General features: G+C 44.9%; 1 protein-coding gene across 4 annotated transcripts in view; it reads left to right on the top strand.

Annotated features, from left to right (window-relative positions):
* The first annotated feature begins 3,269 nt into the window (after nt 1–3,269).
* The window catches only part of LOC139293946 (echinoderm microtubule-associated protein-like 6), a 54,405-nt gene continuing 37,594 nt past the window's right edge, over nt 3,270–20,080 (top strand). For all 4 annotated transcript variants that reach the window (XM_070915645.1, XM_070915644.1, XM_070915646.1 and 1 more), the window contains exons 1-3: nt 3,270–3,466; nt 17,068–17,227; nt 19,940–20,038. In XM_070915645.1, coding sequence (XP_070771746.1) covers nt 3,270–3,466; nt 17,068–17,227; nt 19,940–20,038 — 456 coding nt within the window. The remainder of the gene's footprint in view (nt 3,467–17,067; nt 17,228–19,939; nt 20,039–20,080) is intronic.

Here is a 20,080-nt window from a genome sequence, read left to right as displayed (position 1 = left end):
TCACATGTTACAGTATGAGAAGAAACTAAACTCCAGAAGCTCCTTCAGGGTTTGTTCAAGAGCTTCCAAACGTTTGTTTAGCTTCTGGAGGTGAAATGTGTTTAAAACTTGATGACTCAGGGACGATGATGAAGTAAACAAACCACAGTTTTTCTGTGGCGATCACAGTCTCGTGTGGTTTCTTTCAGGCTTCTGGTGAAAACAGAAGGTCACCGGTTCAAATCCAGCCTGGTCCTCTCCGTCCTCTCCGTCCTCTCTGTCCTCTCCGTCCTCTCTGCTGTGTAATGCAGAGTGCCTGCAGCTGTAGGATGTCTTAGTTCTAGTTGCATTAATATTGTGCCTGTGGGCCCCTGAAGGTGTGGGCCCTGAAGGTGTGGGCCCCCTGAAGGTGTGGGCCCCTGAAGGTGTGGGTTCCTGAAGGTGTGGGCCCCTGAAGGTGTGGGCCCTGAAGGTGTGGCCCCTGAAGGTGTGGCCCCCTGAAGGTGTGGCCCCCTGAAGGTGTGGGCCCTGAAGGTGTGGCCCCTGAAGGTGTGGCCCCCTGAAGGTGTGGGTTCCTGAAGGTGTGGGCCCTGAAGGTGTGGCCCCCGACTCGCCCCCTGACACTGTTTGAATGACTCCTTGGTCTGGTGGCAGATGTGGTAGAAACACTTCTTTCCTTTCGCTGTGTATAAAAACACTTTCATTGCTTGAACAGTTTTGTTTGCTTCACTCACAGTTTGACTCTTTTCTTCGTGGCTGTTTAGCTTCTTACATCCTGTGTTCACGAACATGTTGCAGTTTAATGTGACGCACGATGAATTCACTTGAAATGTTTCCTATGAATAAAACTTTCTCTCCCACAGGTTCCCATTCAGCGCCTCGCCTCAGCACCGCGGACAGCTCCTCCATCGCTGCTGCCGGTATTTGTAGTTTTTTATTCCTCGCCGATTAAAAACACATCAATGACGATGAACAGGGCAAAAACACAAAGTCCCACAATCCTTTGCGGCCGTGCGTCCTCTCCAGCGGAGCCGGGGTGTTTTCTCTCAGTGCGTCATGGTTACCTCCCGAGTCCGAGCTGCGACAAGCGCGTGCCAATTCACCACAATAAGACCGGAAGTGTAGAGATATGACCTTCAAAATAAAATCGGACATTTGACAGCCCACATGTAACATATTAATGAGCAGCTCCAGTGAAACGTGTCCAGTGTCTCAGTGTGTCGAACAGGAATAACCCATCTGAACCCAGTGGAAGAATACTGAGGGGTCGGGAGATGATTCAGGGGAAAATACAGTTCTGCTTATTATTTATTTATTTATTGGACTTTTCTCTAATATTTGATTTTTAGTGAAATGTTTAATGATTTGAACAGTTCTTTAGATGACACCATGTGAGGAGTTTAGAGGGCAAATGTCTCTCAGAGACATAAGATAGATAAGCCTTCATGGATCTGTGAGGGGGAACTCTGCTAATAAGAGCAGATAAACAGACACGGTGAAGGAAGCTAAGGAGGAGCTGGGCTTTTATTTTCCAGGTTACACACCGGAAGCCTTGTCTGCCGGTCTGCTGTGTGTTTCCTTGACGCTGCTGCTTGTCAGTCCGAAAACGAGCCAGAAAACATCACTGTGATGAGGCTCTGCGGTCAGGGAGGGTCTCGATTAGGCGTCTGAAGTCCGGTTTGCTGATCAGCTGAGTCTGTCTGCCTGTTCACCGGCCTGTCTGTCTGCCTGCCTGCCTGCCTGTCTGTCTGTCTGTCTGTGGGTGGAGGGACTCAGCTGCAGCGGGATGATGCTCTCCTCCTGCCGGGAATCAGGACTTTCCTCTCCCGTCATCCGGCGGGATGCTGCGGTCTGAACCCGGGGCTTCTCCCCTCCTCTGCCCGCTGAAGTTGGATCATCTGCGGGGATTAAACACTCGTGTCTGTCGCGCTCTCCGCCTCTTTCTCTTCGGCTCTGTCCGGAACTGCCCGATCCTTTCACAGTGGAAATAATCCGCTTCTTGTATTTTGAGATTCTGGATTAATATACATGGTGTGCTCCTGACTCTGGTGGGTTTTACTCACGCACAGATTTGTGAATGGGTTTGTGAGCCGCCGCACGTTTTCCTCCGGCGGCACCTGCTCCACCTTCCGCGCTGTGCGTTATTCCGCGGGGGGCCGGTGAGAGCACACGGGGGATACAGGAGAGAAACCCCCCGTGCTGTAGTAACCATGGCTGGTACCGAGGTGGAGGATTAGTGTGAGGAGGGATTATATTTTCCAGGAGCAGAATCCTCCATCACTTGTGTGCTCATCTGCTGTTTTCTGTCTCTTCGTGGAGAACTTTCCAGACGCCTGCGGATATTTTCTGTTTTATTTCCTTTGGGAGAAGTCAAAGTAATCATCTGCTCTTTGTGTGTATCTGGAATAAAACGCAGACTCTTCCAGGCGGGGGCTCCTGTAGATGGAAACAAACTGAAGTAACGGTCTTCTTGGGTCTGTTAAAGACCACAAGGCACGATGGGGTCGTTATAAACTCACTACAGCGCGCAGGGAAGGAGTCCCTTCAGGAAGATCACAGGAGACAAAAACACATCAAGTGCGAGAAAGTCAGCAGAAACTCTCTGCAGGTGGTGATGATGATGATGATGATGATGGCTGGTAGAGATAAGTACTGAATTAACTGTAAAGTACCACAGATACACAAAGACTACGTGTATCTGTAGTAAAAGTACATGACAGTGTCTCTAAACTCACTGTTTACCGCCACAGACACTTCATTATTATTATTATTGATTGCTTCAGACAGAAGATTACATGAACTGAGGTGATTATAAAGTGATGATGGATAATAAACTCATCATCATCATTACCCAGCATCCATGATCTAGTCGACCAGTACCGGTCTGACGCTGCGGAGGATCGATATATAGATCTATAGATCTATAGATATGGAGATATAGATATATATCATGTCCACTTTTGAAACTTCTTCCATGTTTGTACTTTGGGAAAAGAGAATAAGACAGAAGGAAGTGAAGGATGAAGAAGGGAGGAATATTGATCTCATTCAGAAACAAATGACATGAACACAAACTGTTGTTTACAATCAAGCCAGAGGTCCGAACCTGCACAACAACAAAACCCTCAACAGGTCGCTTAAACCTCCAAAACCAACTCAGCAAAAGTCACATTTCTGTCGATAAACATAAACCTGCTGATCCGGTCCGGTCTGGTCCGGTCTGGTCTGGAGGATCTTAAACCAGGAGGCGGCGGCGGCGGCGGACACGGTGTCCCGTCAGATGAGTGAACATGTCGGACCGGAGCGCCCCGGGCTGCCGGCTCAGACTGGACTGGGTCTACGGGTACCGGGGCCACCAGTGCCGGAATAACCTGTACTACACCGCCGGGAAGGAGGTGGTGTACTTCGTGGCCGGGGTCGGCGTGGTCTACAACACCAGAGAGCACAGCCAGAGGTTTTACCTGGGACACAACGATGACATCATCAGGTAAGACTGCTGCAACACCTGGATCAGATGAATATTGTCACGGGAGGGGGGTAATCAGAGACACACTGCATGTAGAATATCATTAAATGCATTAAAGCCACTTTAAACTCAGGAAAGAACTTTAAACTACAACATTTCTTCTTTTTAAAGTTTCCACAAATGTAAAGTTTGTCCTGAAGGTGGCGCTAGAGGAAAGGTCACATGGTCAATGAAATCTGAAGGGTTCATCCTCTGAGGAGCAGGGAGGAGGGATCAGGACCTTTAATGATATTTCTGAGGTCCAGGTTTGTCCAGATGGTGGCGCCAGAGGAAAGGTCAGGAGGTGCGTCCTTTGGGACACTGAAAACAACAACCGTTCCAAAGTTGAAGTTATTTTAGCACAAAGTTCCCTCTTTTTGTTCCTGTTGGCTCACTGCAGCTGGAGTTCGATTAGTGTGTGTGTGTGTGTGTGTGTGTGTGTGTGTGTGTGTGTGTGTGTGTGTGTCGAGGACTCCTGCTGGGCTGCGATTAACTGTGGAGAAGAAATGAATAAGAAGCGTTACAGGATGGAAATCTAAAATAACTGATTCATTCATTCATTATCAGCCTGAAGAACAAAAGACATTCATCATGTCAAATTAAAAGACATCAGTTTGTGGTCTGCTGATTGGTGGTGCTCATTAGTTATTATTTTGCTATTTTCTAGACCAAACAATTAAAAACAATGAGAATAGTCATTAGCTGCAGGCTTTATTTATTCAGAATCAGAACTGTACTGAACTGGTAGCAGAGTTTCTGCCATGAAATGAGGTTTTAATACAGAAGCATCACAGTGGAGCATCTACAGACCACGATACTGCAGCAGAGGAGTGTGTGTGTGTGTGTGTGTGTTTAGATGAACAGTTTCTACAGTAACAAACGAACCTCAGTCGTGCAGTAAAACAGCAGATTTGTGCATCTTTGGAGTTTTACCTTCCTGTCTCGGGGCGGCGGCTCCACTTCTCATTTGGACGTTTTGTCTTTTTTGTTTCATTTGGGTTGAGATGTGTTTTGGAAGCTCTGGCGGGGTTTTATCTCTCCCACACAGTTTGGTTTATCCTCCGGTTTGACAGCAACACAAACAGGTCTGTACTGTGCCAGAAAACAAATGAACATTTCCTCCTGACGTCCCTGGCGTTTGAATAAGTGGATCTGTGCGATGAGGAAATGTGTTGCAGGCAGCGTATTCAGATCTGACTGTTTTCCAGGTCTGATGTGTCACACAGAAGCTGCCTCATGAGCTTCAGGGAGAAACTTGTTTGTCATAAAACACTCACATCAGCGATTCCTCTGCAGTGTGAAAAGATGGCACATTACATCAGACAGCAGGACGCCAGTCGCTTTATAGCAGGATGACACGTCTGTTTCACTGTCGACAGCATCGGCCGTTTCTTCAAACACCTAAAACTACCTTTATCTTGTTAGTAATGCGTCGCAGGAAAAGGCCGCAGTAGTGCGACGCTGTTGTGTTGTTATTTCTTTGAACCATTACTACGATCTTTGCCAAGTTAAGGTGAACTTCAGTTCTAATCATTTCTGTAAACGTGTTTTGGAAGCCACTGACAGACGACGTCATCGGAGGAGAAAATGAAGACATGTTGAATTCTACTGATTCTATATTGAAATGGAAAGTGTTTTACTTTAGTTATTACTTCCTCCTCCAGGCCTCTGCACCCCCCCCCCCCCCCCCCCCCCCCCCCCCGCCGCCCACATCTGGGAGTAGTTCAGGGATTCAAAGATGTCTGAAGATTAAATCAGAAAACAGCCACATTTGTGGAAAATAGCAGCAGAAAACGCCTCATAAATAATGATCAGACCGACTCATCATATCTAAGTGACCCTGCTCCTCCTGCTCCTCCTGCTCCTCCTGCTCCTCCTGCTGCTGTAAAGATATGATCACAAAACCTTACAAAGAAAGAGGAGCCATGTGTCCAAAAACAGCCCCTGTAAGGTCCAGAACTCAGTCTGGATCTGAACTAATTAAACATTTGTTCAGAACGTGTCAGACCAGTTGACAAACACCCAAAACCTTTAATCTGGGATTATCTGACAATTATATAATGGAGGGTCTGTTTCCCAGTCAGGACGGACCTGGGGGGGGGGGGCGGCGGGGGTCTCTCGTAGTGTTGAACCCACAGAGATTTGTGTTTTTTAGCCTCTTTTAGCTGCTAGTTTTGGTTTTCCTGTGTGGTTCAGTCTCAGTTAAAATCCATGACGTTTCTTTCTAAACGTATTGGTTTTATATGAACATAATGTTTAGGAGACCGGCCTGCTCTTCTTCTCTTTCTGTTGCTTGACTTTTGATATTTGCAGCGTTTCTGAATGTGGAGTGAATTCCTCCAAATGTTTGTTTTTACATTCATGATTTAAAAAGAAGAAGAAGAAGAAGAAGAAGGAACGAGAGCTTCGGAGAGCAGCAGAGGGGATTTTCTCTGTTGATGAGAGCAAATTAGAGCGAGTGGAGGAGGAAGATGATTCAACGAGGTCGCTCATTCATCCCAACACGGTCACACACACACACACACACACACACACACACACACACACACACACACACACACACACCTGGTGTATTCACCGACACTAAAGCGCCTGTGAGTCATCGCAGCAGCAGGCATGTTTGGACAGTTCATACAGCGGGTCAGTCAGCTGCAGCCAGCGGTACTGTGTGTGTGTGTGTGTGTGTGTGTGTGTGTGTGTGTGTGTGTGTGTGTCACACTAATTGAGAAGCTGGATGCTGCCTCAGCCGGGCCATGCTCTCTGATAGGAGTGTTAAATTTGAGTTTGTGCCAAATGATCCCTCGCAGCTGACTGCAGGCTCACAGCTGGATGAGGGGATACTACACTTCAGTCAAGTCAGTGATTATTTATATAGCCCAACATCACAAATCAGACATTTTCCTCAAGGGCCTTTACAGTCTGTACAGAAAACGACAGCCTCTGTCCTCAGACCCTCAGATGAGGAAAAACTCCCTAAAATGGAAAAACTAAGGAGGAAGTGCGTCTGGTGGTCGCTTCTATCACTGCTGTGGTTTCGGCCATTGAAGTATTATGTAAACGTTCTGCCCAAAAAGACAATTCCTGTGACATAAAGAGGAATTCAAACTGATGTGAGGAGATTATTTGCCTTCAGTGTCAGACATTCATCCTTGTCTGTGCCTTCGTCGTCACCATAAAATCACTGAATGCTACAAAAGTACAAAAGATGAACTCCGCGTTGTTATTTTGACATTTCAGTTTGAGCAGAGATTAAACAGAGGACACACACCGTGATAATCTTTAGAGGTGTCAGTAAGTACACAGGGAAAATAAACCCTGAACAATGTTCACGGATTTAGATTCGTGACATATGTTAGACTTTCCTCCGTCACAAAGAGTCTGAACAGACCCAGTAAGAGCAGTATTTGGGTTAGCGCTGGCTGCAGGAAATGTCACTGTCACTGGCTCAGCCTGATGCATCGGCCTTTTCATCACTACTGGCACCACAGCCGGTGCTGTTGCAGCGGAAATCTGCCAACACCCCATTACACTCCAAATGGATGGAGAGGAGTCCTGGTGTAGATTCCTCAGAGTGTTCAACCAGGACTTCTTTATCCTGCAGTCTGTTTCTGATGGTTTCACAGACCGTAAAGGCTCCTGGAAGGAGTCTGCAGCCGCTTTACCCAGGCAGGAAGGTGTATTTAACACAGGAAACGTGTTCAAACAAGTTCATTTAAAGGGGAACTCCATCCATCTTCCACATCAGTGTGTTTCCAGGTGTTTCCAGGTGTTTCCAGGTGTTTCCAGGTGTTTCCAGGTGTTGGGGGGTTCAACTGTACGTTTTAAAGTAGCATGAAGCCTTCAGTGTCTCAGAGGGAGCGGAGATCCACAGAGATCTGTAGTTACAACAGGTGAAGCTGGAACCAGTGGGAGGTGGGCTGGGGGGGTGGGGGGGGGGGGGACTACAAGAACTACAAGAACTACAAATTATTTTACACAGAAGAATATTTTTACAATAAAACATAGTTTTCATGTGTTAACAGCGTGTCAGCCTTAAAATAAAAGACTTATTATAAAACTTCCTGAGGTTTAGTCACGTCGACTTGATAAATGCAACATTTCAATGAAAACAGGAGGAAAGGAGACATTTCTTTCTCTCTTTTAAGATTCACTATGGACATAAAAAGAAGAGTTTTTCCTGTTTTTATCAAACCTTCGTCCCTTTGTCTTCCTCATCTCTCCTTTATAAGGAAAATCAAAAACCTCCTCTAGTGAAACAGCAGCTGCTCTTAATGATTTTTTAACTTCATTTGGTGAAACGCAGACGTCAGTTTGGACTTCAGGGTTGAAGTTTGTGTCTGCTGCACTGCGGCTGCCCTCCTCTTCCTCCTCCTCTTCCTCCTCCTCCTCTTCCTCCCACAGACTGGAGCTGATGTGGAAAAATGTGCAGACGACTGAGGTAGTAATTACATTTGCATTTTAGTCACTTAGCCAACGCTGTGATCCAGGCTGACGTGCAGTGAGAGCGACAGGAAAATAAAAGACGGATCAGATCCCAGATCAGTGAATTCATCAGAGGATCAGAGGAGGTCAGAGGGCGCAACACCACAGAGTTGAAATCTGATTAAAAAAATGTTTCTGTGCAAAGTAATTCAGCAGTAATAAGTCAAAGATCTCTTTATTCAGCCGGTGGCTTCAGTTCTGTTTACAGAATGAGTGAAAAACAGCCCATTTATTTATCTATTATTAACTAGACACGTCAAAGACTCGAAGACAGAGCAAATCTTTCTTTCTTTTGTTAAGTTAAAAAACTTTAAAAACTGTCATTTTAAAAGATTAAAAGAGAATTTTTGGGAGAAAATAATGGTCATCACTAATCAGCAGATCAGTGTTTTCTGAGTTCCTCCTCAGCTTGAGGCGGTAACATCACTCTGTCGGAGAGGCTCTCCTGGAAGTCATTCGTGGTGTCGCACTCAGCCGACGGTCCAACAAGCAGCTCTGATGAAGCATACTGCCCCCCTCGAGGGTGTGGAGGTCTGGGGGGGTAGATGGGTGTGAAGCGAGTCTGACTAAGTTTGTGTTCCATCAAAATCCAACAGTTAATGTTTGCTTTTATGAGCCGACGTGTCGAAAACGCTACCGAACACAACCTGAAGTTAACACCTTCTTGCTATCAGGCGGCCGGATCAGTGATTTCTAGTTTATTAGTCGAGAAGCAGCAGATTGATCCTCTGACACCAGAACTAAAACAGCTCCTGACTGCGCTGGTCTCGGCCTCTCCGCCTGCTGATGGATCGCTTCGGTAACTGCAGGCTCCATGTTGACGCATTAAATCCATGTTGAGTTTTTCTGAAAGGGAGAGAGCGAGACTGTCTTTTTCTTTCATTGGCTCTTTCATGGCCGAGGCCTCCCGGGGGGCGATCGGCCTTTATGTTCCTCTGCAGCGGAGCATCGGGCTGCTGCTGAATAGCAGCAATTATTATCTCTGGCTGGATCTGTAAAGAGCTCACATTTCCAGCTCAGTTCAGATCCGTTCAGCTCACTCAAGTTCTCTTCTACTCACTGCACTTTGCTCGTTTTCCTCCGTGGTATTTTTACTTCAAACCAGAGATGAATGTCCCTAAACTCTCTGGATCCATGAGTTCAACAGCATTTCATCGAATACGAATCTTTGTTCTGCAAAACGTGGGAGAAAATCCAGAACCGTCACCGATGAGCTGAACTCTAGACCTTTAATAATAATTTGTCTTATGCACATATTTCCACCTCAGCCCTTCAAATCGTGCTCCGTCTGTAAACTGTTTCCTTTTTATTGAGGGACTTTTAAAGAGGAGGTTTGTCGCTCAGCCAGCTTTTCTTTGTCTGTTCTTTAAGCTACTTTATCGCTCTTTGTCCTCAGCGTGTCGGGCAGCAGGAACTCTGTTCAGTACTACAAACCCGTGTACTCGACTGCAGACCAGACCGGCTCTCGTTGTACCCCTTCAACACTTCCCGTACTGACTGGGGGGTTCGGGGGCTCGCCAGAGTCAGAAGTAGACTCAGTGCCTGTTAGCTTGTTAGCCTATTAGCCTGTTAGCTTGTTAGCCTCTGATATCATCCCTGCTGCCTGCGGAGTTTGTCGAGACTGGCTGCTGCAGTTTGGTTGACAGATGACTTTTTGTGCCTGATAGTGTTAATAATTGTTTTGCATTTTAATTTAAAATTATATTTATATATATTTATATTTTTAGAGGATAATGAAGTATATTGTTGTACTTCTACTCCATCCCTGAATACCATGTTAGTGTGTCCTGCACTCTTGTGGCCTGAAAGGTGCACAGCACCAGATACTCAATACATTCAGAGGCCTGCATCGAGTATACTGAGGAACTACCGCTGCCCTCACACCAAAACACATTTACTTTGAGACGCATTCAGAAAGTGTTGTGTTCGTATCAACAGCAGCTTTACAAGTTATCTTTAACTTCCTGCTGCAAGTAAATAGTGCGGAAAAGAAAGCAGCTGGGCTCCTGCAGTGAGCCTGCGCTGAATAATAAGAACAAATAAGGTCAAATGATGCACAGGGGACTGTCAGGAAAACTACGTAAATATGTACAGGCTCTGGTGAAGACAGCTGAAATCAGTATTCAAGATGAGCTGGTGAAACACATTCTTGTGTGTGTTTTTATAAAATGTTATCCTCTCTTTTATTTTATTTTATTTAATTCTGTTTTCTGTGACAACACACACACACACACACACACACACACACACACACACACACACTCATGTCACTGTCTCACATTTAAGGCAGTAAATGAGGATGAACTGTGACTGAAGGATCTGGGTTGGTGTGTGTTCAGTTCATCAGACTCTCTGTCGTCCTCCGTTTGTCCTTTCTTTCCCCTCCTGTCCCACTTCCTGTTGGTCGCCTGCAGGCACAACCTGACCGACCGACTGACACACACACACACACACACACACACACACACACACACACACACACACACACACACACACACAGGAAGAACTAAAGGACATCATTATGTTTGTTGTGCAGTTTGATGGCATTTCTGCTTGACTGGATAAAACTAACCAGTCGTCTAATAGCAGCTGAAAGAGAGAAAGAAAGTCCAGCTGATGAGCTTCATGTTCTACCTGTAATCTGAAGTGTTTTTGCACACACACACACACACACACACACACACACTGTTTGTGTTTCCAGGTGCAGAGAGTTGATTATCTGCTGGCTTCTGTGTTGACATACAGATTACCTGAGAGACACAATGAAATGGAAACACACACAGAAACACTGAGCTGCTCCGCGATGATTAACGTTGTTACTGGATGAGTTTAGATTCACATTGAATTGAAGGAGCCGTACTGGTAAACTGGTGCATTGTGGTATTTATTTATTTATCACCCATTCATATGACTATTTGTGTTTTATATATAACAGGCAGGCTGTCAGAGTGACCTGCAGGCTCATCATCATCATCATCAGCCAGAACCGCTAATACAGAGCTGAGGCTAACCAGCAGGGACACCGGGGGCTCTGAGGATGTGTGTGTGTGTGTGTGTGTGTGTGTGTATCGCTGAAGGTGGGGAGTCTTCTGAAGCGTAGCGTAGCTCATTTCCCTCTCACCAGGGGAGCTGGCTATGCTAACTGGCTAAAGTGATGAAGAGGAGAGCTAGCCTTGTTGTTGTTGTTGTTGTTGTTAGCGCTGTTAGCGGCTCGGCTCGCAGCCAGAGAGGATGCAGAGCGGTCAGTGATGCGTTCACTGTCAGCAGAACGACGCTGCCGGCTGTGCTTTCAGGCTGAAGGATGTTGTGTGAAATGAAGTTAGCAACGACTGAGACGTTCGCTTGAGTTAGAAATCAGGATGAGACCCGACACTCTGTAGAACTGGTCTGGATGTTTAAACTGCAGCGAGGCTCCGCCTGTTGGTAAATGATGTTTTTCTGTTCAGGCTGCTCTGTGCGATATCTTGCTCTTTACTGTTTTAATGTGTTTGACTGAATTCTTATTTGAAGTTGCTGTATTTTGTCTGTGAGCAGTATTCGAGTCCTGACAAAGCTCCTCATTGACAAGCTGCTCTTTATCAGAGTAGCAGACGTGAACCACCAACCACCTCCTCCTTGAAGACTTCCCTCTTGTAAAACCGAAGCGTGCTGTTTGAAAACACAAAATCGGTGCTGACTAGGATGTAAGATAATTTGACTGTGCACCAGAAAGAACCACAGCAGAAGAAGAAGTGTGCTGAGCTTGGAAATAAGTCATGACTCTCTTTGACTCTCAGAATCTCTGTTCAACACCTGATGAAGACCTGGAAGAAAAGCGGAGGAAATAATTCCTAGAAGCCTCGTTTATTTCAGACGCGTGCTTTTTTCATTTGACAGAGTTTGTTAACGGCGGCAGCGTGCAGCAAAGGCCTGGTGGCTCTGTGGATTCACAGCTCAGTGGTCTTCATTAAGATGATGACTAAGAAATTATCTGTCCAGCATCCCACCGCCAATCTGCCCCGCAGCCACCAATGTTCCCACGATCTGCTGGCACTCAAACACACTGGAGCACACACTTTTCCTACACACAGATTTACTCAAACACACACAAACCCCTCCGGGTGTTATGTCACTCTTCAGTGTGAATCTGAAAGGTCTGGAAACTGAATTTAAGCTACTTATTGTGAGGAGAGAGAGGGGGGGGGCGGGGGGGGGCGAGAGCCTGAACTTCTTATCATGCCTTTAAAAGTAGAGAAGATGTAGACTTTATTTTAGGAAAATGTTCTTTCCTCAGAGGCGGTTATTAGACTTCTTATCCATCCACTTCTTATTCTTCTCTCTCTGGAGGCAGCTGATACCCAGCAGCAACCTTCTGTGTGAAAAGCAATATTTCCACAACACTGCAGCTTCCACCCAGTATTTCGTCCTCGCTGCCAGAAAACATTATTAGCTGTTGCATGGATTTGTTTTGAGCAGAATTTCTTGTCTCGATCGCACGACCCAACAGTCATTTTCCTTTAAAGCCGCGATTTTATTTACTGCTGCTGAAACTGGAACTGAACAGCCGCTCTTATGGATTATAGTTTTACAGTTTATGTTTTCGTGACCAGTTTAACTCACTGACAAAATACAGCAACAAACCACAGAGATGATTAAAAACACGGCAACAAGTCCTCCAGCCGGTCGGGGTCAGCCCGACTAAAAGACTTGTTTATCTGTAGGACAGTCTGCCGTGTTTGTTCACGTGTCCCAGAGTTGTAGACTTGAGACTAAAATAAGGACTTGACGTGGACACGACTGCTTTGAGACTTTTGACTTTTGTCTCGCCCTCAATGACTTGATGATTTCAGACTTGACTTGGACTTGTTTATAACTACTTCAAATTTAACTTGGATTTGTCTCAAATGACTTGAACCTGTTTTGTAGACCTCAGGATCAACTTGGACATCTTGGACATGTCTCAACTGACCAGAGACTTGACTTGGATTTATCTTGCATGGTTTAGGGTTTGACCTGAGACCTGAGACCTGCAGACTATGAGACTGTACTGAATGTATCTGTGTCTGTAATGACTTGAGACTGGACTTGAACTTGTCGAGCATGTTTTAAGATATGACTCACGATACTTCACCTCCTGTTGAACTTATACAGGATTTATATTCAGTATTAAACAAAATGAAACTCAGAATATTTAAAATCGCTATTGTTTTTTCCGACTTCATGAAAATGTGTAGATCTTTCAGGAGAGGAGCAGAGGAGTCGGGACGATATGAAAATATTATCATAAGAGACTCTCTGGTGTTCTCATTTATCCCCACAAGGACGACTGGGGAAAACAAGCTATTGTATTATGCACACACACACACACACACACACACACACACACACACACACACACACACAGGAGGAGTTCCTCTGGGCTATTTATAGACGCTGGCCTGATTTCACCACCTGCTATAAATAAACTCACCTACACTGAGTTTGTTCAGCGCTGCATGTGTGGTGTTTATGAAGCTGCCCGTGAGACTGAAGAGGCCTCATATGTAGCAGTGAGGAGGTCAAAGGTCAAAGGAGAAGCTAATCAGGAAGGAAAAGGAAAGTAAACGGTAGGAAGGTGGAGACGGGAGGGAACTATGACATCACACACGCACAAAGAGCTAGTTCATTTATTATTCATACGGCATGGACTATATTAATCAGAGGATGTGCGTTCATTCCACTTTAATTGGCACTATTAAAGTGTGTGTGTGTGTGTGTGTGTGTGTGTGTGTGTTCATTATCAATTAATTCCCATGATTAGTGTTTCCCAGATTGCCTGCTTTCAGTCAGATCTCCCCGCCGGCAGCAGCTTTGATCTGCAGGAAACAGACCCTGAACACATCACGCTGTCAGTGAATGGAGCTTCAGTTTCAGATGCAAACGCAGTTTATTGTGTTGAAACGTCTCCTGAAGAAGTTCATGTGTTTAAAACTACACCGCATCTACACCACCTCTACACCGCGTCAACACCACCTCTACACCGCGCCTACACCACCTCTACACCGCCTCTACACCGCCTCTACACCACCTCTACACTGCGCCTACACCACCTCTACCCCGCGTCTACACCACCTCTACACCGCCTCTACACCACCTCTACACTGCGCCTACACCACCTCTACCCCGCGTCTACACCACCTCTACACCGCGTCTAAACAGCGTCTCCAGCTGAAGTGACGTCTTTTTCGTCAAATCACGGCTACAACAGACTAATGTCTCTCTCTCTCCAGGTGAATCCTTTATAAATCACTGCTCCACACTGTGTTGGCACACACACGCACACACACACACACACACACACACACACACACACACACACACACACACACACACACACAGTCCATTATTAGCTGCTATTGAATTCAGTGGAGCTTCTATAAATAGCCAAGAGGGACACTGTGTGTGTGTGTGTGTGTGTGTGTGTGTGTGTGTGTGTGTGTGTGTGGAGTGGCATGCTAACACGCTGATCTTAGCATTTAGCCTCACAGAGCTGCTAGCTTGTTACCTGTGAGAACTCATTTAGCTGTGTGGTTATCTGATGATAATGCACACCCTCCAGCCAATCAGGCTGCACTGTTCTGTCACGGTGTGATCCATCACAGACTTCTTCACACGTGTTATTTAACGTTTAATGGTTAAATAATAATTTGTGCAGCCTCATCATGAAGGTTCTGGTTCAGTACAAACCTGAAGATCCATTTTGTGGTTCAACACAGAACCTTTTTACATTGATGGTAAAAAATTATTATCAAAATCCAGCTGATGTGTAAACTGCAGCAGCTGATCGATCGTTGTGATCCAGGACATAGACACACACACACACACACACCACCTTGTACTTCTATACTTATGAGGACCTTCATTGACATAATGCATTCTCTAACCATAACCTAAACCTAATTCTAACCTGAACCTTAAAACCAAGTCTGAACCCTCTGAAGGTCTGTCCAAAAGTGAGGACCGGCCAAGATGTCCTCACTTTCCAAAAATGTCCTCACTCTGTACACTGTACAACACACACACACACACCTCCGTTGTCTTAGAGGACTTGTGTTTTGAGTGTTTACAAGCATCTGTTTGTTTGTTTTTTCAGTTAGCATTATGCTTGTGGGTGTAGATGAGATGATGTAGTGTGTGTGTGTGTGTGTGTGTGTGTGTGTGTGTGTGTGTGTGTGTGTGTGTGTGTGTGTGTCCTCCACTCTAATGGCGTCCATTCAGTGTCTCCATTATTCTCCTCTCTTTCACTCTCCCTCCCACACAGTCATGACTTCTGTCCTCACACTGATTCCTTTGCGGCTGGTCTCTCTCCTCTGATGGTCCTTGAGACTTTCAGACTGTCAGACTTTCAGCGGTTTGTTTGGTTTGATGTAAAAACACCGAAGCTTTCTTTATACGATGCATATCATGTGAACCAGCCTCTGCTACACATCCTCATATTCAGACGTGAAAACTCTTTTCTCAGTTTGTCTCGTTTTCCTTTCTAACGTTAGAACAATATTTGTTTTTGTTATAATGCTCTCCTTTGATGCCACAATGATCTACAGCTTGTGGTAATTTTGTTAAAGGCAGTTAAATAATAATTGTTTTAATTTACCATCCTTATCTAGACATGTGGAGTGAACCGCAAGAGAAACTGTCAGTCATCTGTTTTATTACAAACTGACTTCTGAAACAGATCATAAGTTCTGGTTTCATGTTTTTCTTTATATACTTTTGTAAGCTGTTAATATGAATTACTTGATATTTTATATTCCAGTATACACACAAGTACAAGTGTGTAATCAAATATACTCCAACACCTTCGATCAGAGCGATATGTTATTATAAATAGGTCGGTAGGCTTTCATGTTTAACATGAGAAGGAGAGCTGTTAATAACTGATAAGACGCATGGACTGACAGTGGGCAATACGTCCTTTAAAGGTTTAGAGGAAATAATATCGAGCATAATGTGAGAGACAGTGGTTTCTAGGACTGAAATGAGTCACCACTGCACAGTTTGAGGGGGTGACAGAAACAATCAGTCTTAATATTCTCCAAAGTCAACAAGGTTCCCAAAACACTAGTGAGGACCAGGTCTAAGGTATGACCTTCAGTATGTTAAAACATTTAACATACACACACACACACACACACATCTTGATATTTTTTCAAAATAAAAGCTGGTATGCGTCTACAATGTGTAGAAACAAAACAAAAGCATCAGATAAATGATTCAGAGAGTAAATATGAGCATTAATGAGAACTAAAACATGAAGTCGTCATCTATCAGGCAGCAGAGAGGTGTGTTCAGGTGTGTGTGTGTGTGTGTGTGTGTTTCGTGATGTTTGACCTTGACTCCACAGTTGTCGTGCTCAATCCTCAGCTCCCGTGCCCTTGGCGATGCAGTCGTCATGGCAACCGCGGCAGCTAGCAGGCTCATTGGCTGGCAGGTTGAGGAGGAGAGTCGATGTCGAAGGGGGTGTGTTTGTGTGTGTGTGTGTGTGTGTGTGTGTGCAGAGCAGACAGCATCCCAGAGATCAATGGGGCTTTGTGGCTGACACACCTGTTCTATTTCTGTTTTATTCTCCTATTATTTCACACACAGCCTCTCTGCACACTTCTGCCAGCAACACACACACACACACACACACACACACACACACACACACACACACACACACACACACACGGTGATAATGATGCCATTAAGCAGTGAGTGTATTTATAGCAGTGTCTTTGTGAAGGAGAACACACACTGACCCTCAGAAAGACAGAAACATGAGGAGGGGGAGAAGACAGGGTCCTAAAAAGTTTAGCTTTCAAACTAAAATAGGACACGTCAAAATTATTTTCTTTATTTATAGTCAGCAAATTAATCAAAACAATCAATTTTCCACTTTTACTTTCATACATTTTGCTGATGATCCTTTCCTTCTTTTACTGAAGTACTTTTACATTGTGGTGTTGGTACTTTTACTTCTTCCTCCTCCGCTGATGTGACTGTAGCTAAATGACTGACCACTGATTGGTCAGAAATTCTAACCAATCAGATGGAGAAACATGTTAATTTCTTCATTTAAATCTGCCCCCCCCCCCCTTCAGCCTGGCGTTGCACCCGGAGCGCTCCCTGGTGGCGACCGGTCAGGTGGGAAAGGATCCCTACGTGTGTGTGTGGGACTCCTTCACCGTCCAGACCGTCTCTCTGCTGCGTGACGGACACACACACGGCATCGCCTGCCTCGCATTCAGCGCTGATGGACAGGTGACACACACACACACACACACACACACACACACACACACACACACACACACACACATTCTGCACACATGATTAATGATGCATCGTCTGATTCACCCGCCAGACCTCTGTGGCTGTGTGTGTCCAACAGATGGATTAAAGGACACTTGTGCATCAACCTAAAGGTCATAGAAGAATAGTGCTTCACACACACACACACACACACACACACACACACACACACACACTGAGAGCAGACAACAAACATACAAGACACAACGGTAAAACCCAAAGACGCGTCTCCACCACAGACTGTATATAAAGATGGCCGACGCGTCTCCACCACAGACTGTATATAAAGATGGCCGACGCGTCTCCACCAGACTGTATATAAAGATGGCCGACGCGTCTCCACCACAGACTGTATATAAAGATGGAAGACACGTCTCCACAGACTGTATATAAAGATGGCCGGGTGTTAGGTACCCTGTCAGGGTAGTAGAGGGGGGGTTAGGGTGTTAAGCAGTGTTAGGATAAACGATGTTAAGCGGAGTCCAGCTCATCCAGATGCTGTGAAGTCAAACTACTTTAAATACTGTTGTACTGTAATTTTAATTAATGTCAATTCAACATATTCATCAGCCGACAGATTAATGCCGCACAGTTAAAAGTACAAGGTTTTCCTCTGTTCAGTTTCTCTAAATAGGCACCAGTGACTTAGTGAATCTACTTGGTTACGTTCTGTATCCACTCTGGTGTTTATATATGTTTATATATGCAAAGTGTTGTCTTCTTAAAATGCAGCAGGTTTGACTTCATCATCGCTGACCTCGTCCAAATTGTGACGGACGGCAAACTCAGTATCATCAGTTCAGTTGTCTTCAGACAGGTAGAGTGTTCAGTCTCCATCTCTGTAGTCAACCTGTGGAAGTCAAACAGCTCTGGAGGTGGACGAGTCCACTCTGGCTGTCAGTGGGCGGCTAAATGAACACGCTGTGTGTGTGTGTGTGTGTGTGTGTGTGTGTGTGTGTGTGTGTGTGTGTGTGTGTGTGTGTGTGTGTGTGTGTGTGTGTTGCACTGAACACATAATTTATAGACGTGTGCATAAAGTTAAGCTTGTCTCAACTTTCCCCCGTCGTGTTTCTGGGCGCCTTCTAAGCCTCTGCAGCTCAGCAGGCGAAGGCGGGCTGCAGCACCGGGTCCCATTCACCAGGAACAGCAGCCTAACGCTGGCCCAGCGGTCTGGAGGCTGAACCACCTTCTTATTATCTCCTGCAGAAAACCTCAAAGGAGAAAACGCATCTCTTTATTCTCACATTCATAGTTATATAAGGTGTTTAGAGAGTGTGGAGTCCTCCGACCTTACAGGACCTGATCTCTTATCAGCTGCTGGCAGCTGTCAGCATAAAACTGAGTGAGCATCCTGAGACGTATTCAAAGGTATCCATCAAAATAAGCTTCAGCAAAGTGAATATGAACTCTCCTGAGGAGCAGAAACATTCTGACCTGCTGTGAAAACACTAAAACATTAGCAACTAAACCAGATTTTACATTTCTTCGCTGAGGTAGAAAACATTTGAAACTCAAGCTTTGAAAACTGGCAGTAAAATGAGTGGAGTTTTGTTTTCTGTGGCTCCTCCTTTGTGGTGACTGTAAATGATCCGTGCTGTTGTGTCGGCAGTTTTTGCTTCTGGACGGGACTTCGCTCACGATGACTTAACAACTCTGAGTAAATCAGAGTAAACACAGAATCAATGAAATAATCATAAATCCAACTTAATAATAAATCGAGTGCTCGGCTTTGGTGCAGCTGATTCATTATATTTATTATTTATATATCCAGTCCTGGAACACTTTATATCACGCTTTCTGCACTGCTGACGCTTAAAGATTCACATTCAGAGACGCAAAACGTTTGTTCTGACGTTGAAGAGCAGGACATGTTAACCTGATCACCTGAACACGTGTTCTCTAATGATCTGAAACTTCTCATGATGCTACGATCTCGCCTCGGTGTGTTTCCTGCTCTGTGTGTACTTTATCCTATAAACCTCATAACCACTTATATTAATCAACCAAATAGTCTAATTATCACTTTCAGGACTCATAATCATGAGTTCAGTTGACTAAATGTCTCAACTCATCACATTAAGTTATTGTTAGCTTACTTTCATTTAGTTCCCAGCATGCATTGCATTAAGGCTCCAATTCTCTCCGATCAAAATGAAAACAATGCCCTTATTGTGTACGGCACTTGACACACGGGGGTGATACTGAAAAACATTATTCCTGATCACATTATTGTAAAATAATCCAATAGAAATAACATTTACATCCAAGCTCATTCGTGAGCATTCAGATTTAAGTGAGTTTAAGTTTAAGTTGGATGCTACTCTAAGTAAGTTAACAGAAGTTGAATAAAATCCTAAACATAAGAAATTAAAATTAACCACCAAACCTAAAGTTGTGTTGAAGTAATTAGACTTTGCAGGAAATTTAATGTAATAACTGTGTTTTTCATCAACATAAGGAACCTTTCTGCTAAACGTTCGCTCGAGGGAACGAAAGCATGATTCATGTTTTTATGGATCTGCTGAAGCAGCTCAAAGCTCTTCATCATCATCACTTCCCAAAGGAATCAAAGAAATAATATTTATGTCTGTTCTGCTGTAGAAAACAGACTTTATATATTCATGTTTTTATGGCTCTCTCTCTCTCTCTCTCTCTCTGCAGCGTTTAGCCTCGGTCGGCCTGGACGCCAAGAACACAGTGTGTATCTGGGAGTGGAAGAGAGGGAAGATCCTGGCTACAGCCACCGGACACTCAGACAGGGTGAGAGAGTGTGTGTGTGTGTGTGTGTGTGTGTGTGTGTGT

The sequence above is a fragment of the Enoplosus armatus genome, chromosome 12 (assembly GCF_043641665.1).
Source record: "Enoplosus armatus isolate fEnoArm2 chromosome 12, fEnoArm2.hap1, whole genome shotgun sequence".
NCBI classification, from domain to species: Eukaryota; Metazoa; Chordata; class Actinopteri; order Centrarchiformes; family Enoplosidae; genus Enoplosus; species Enoplosus armatus.
Note: the sequence above shows the minus strand (reverse complement) of the source record. Positions and strands in the feature narration are given on the sequence as shown.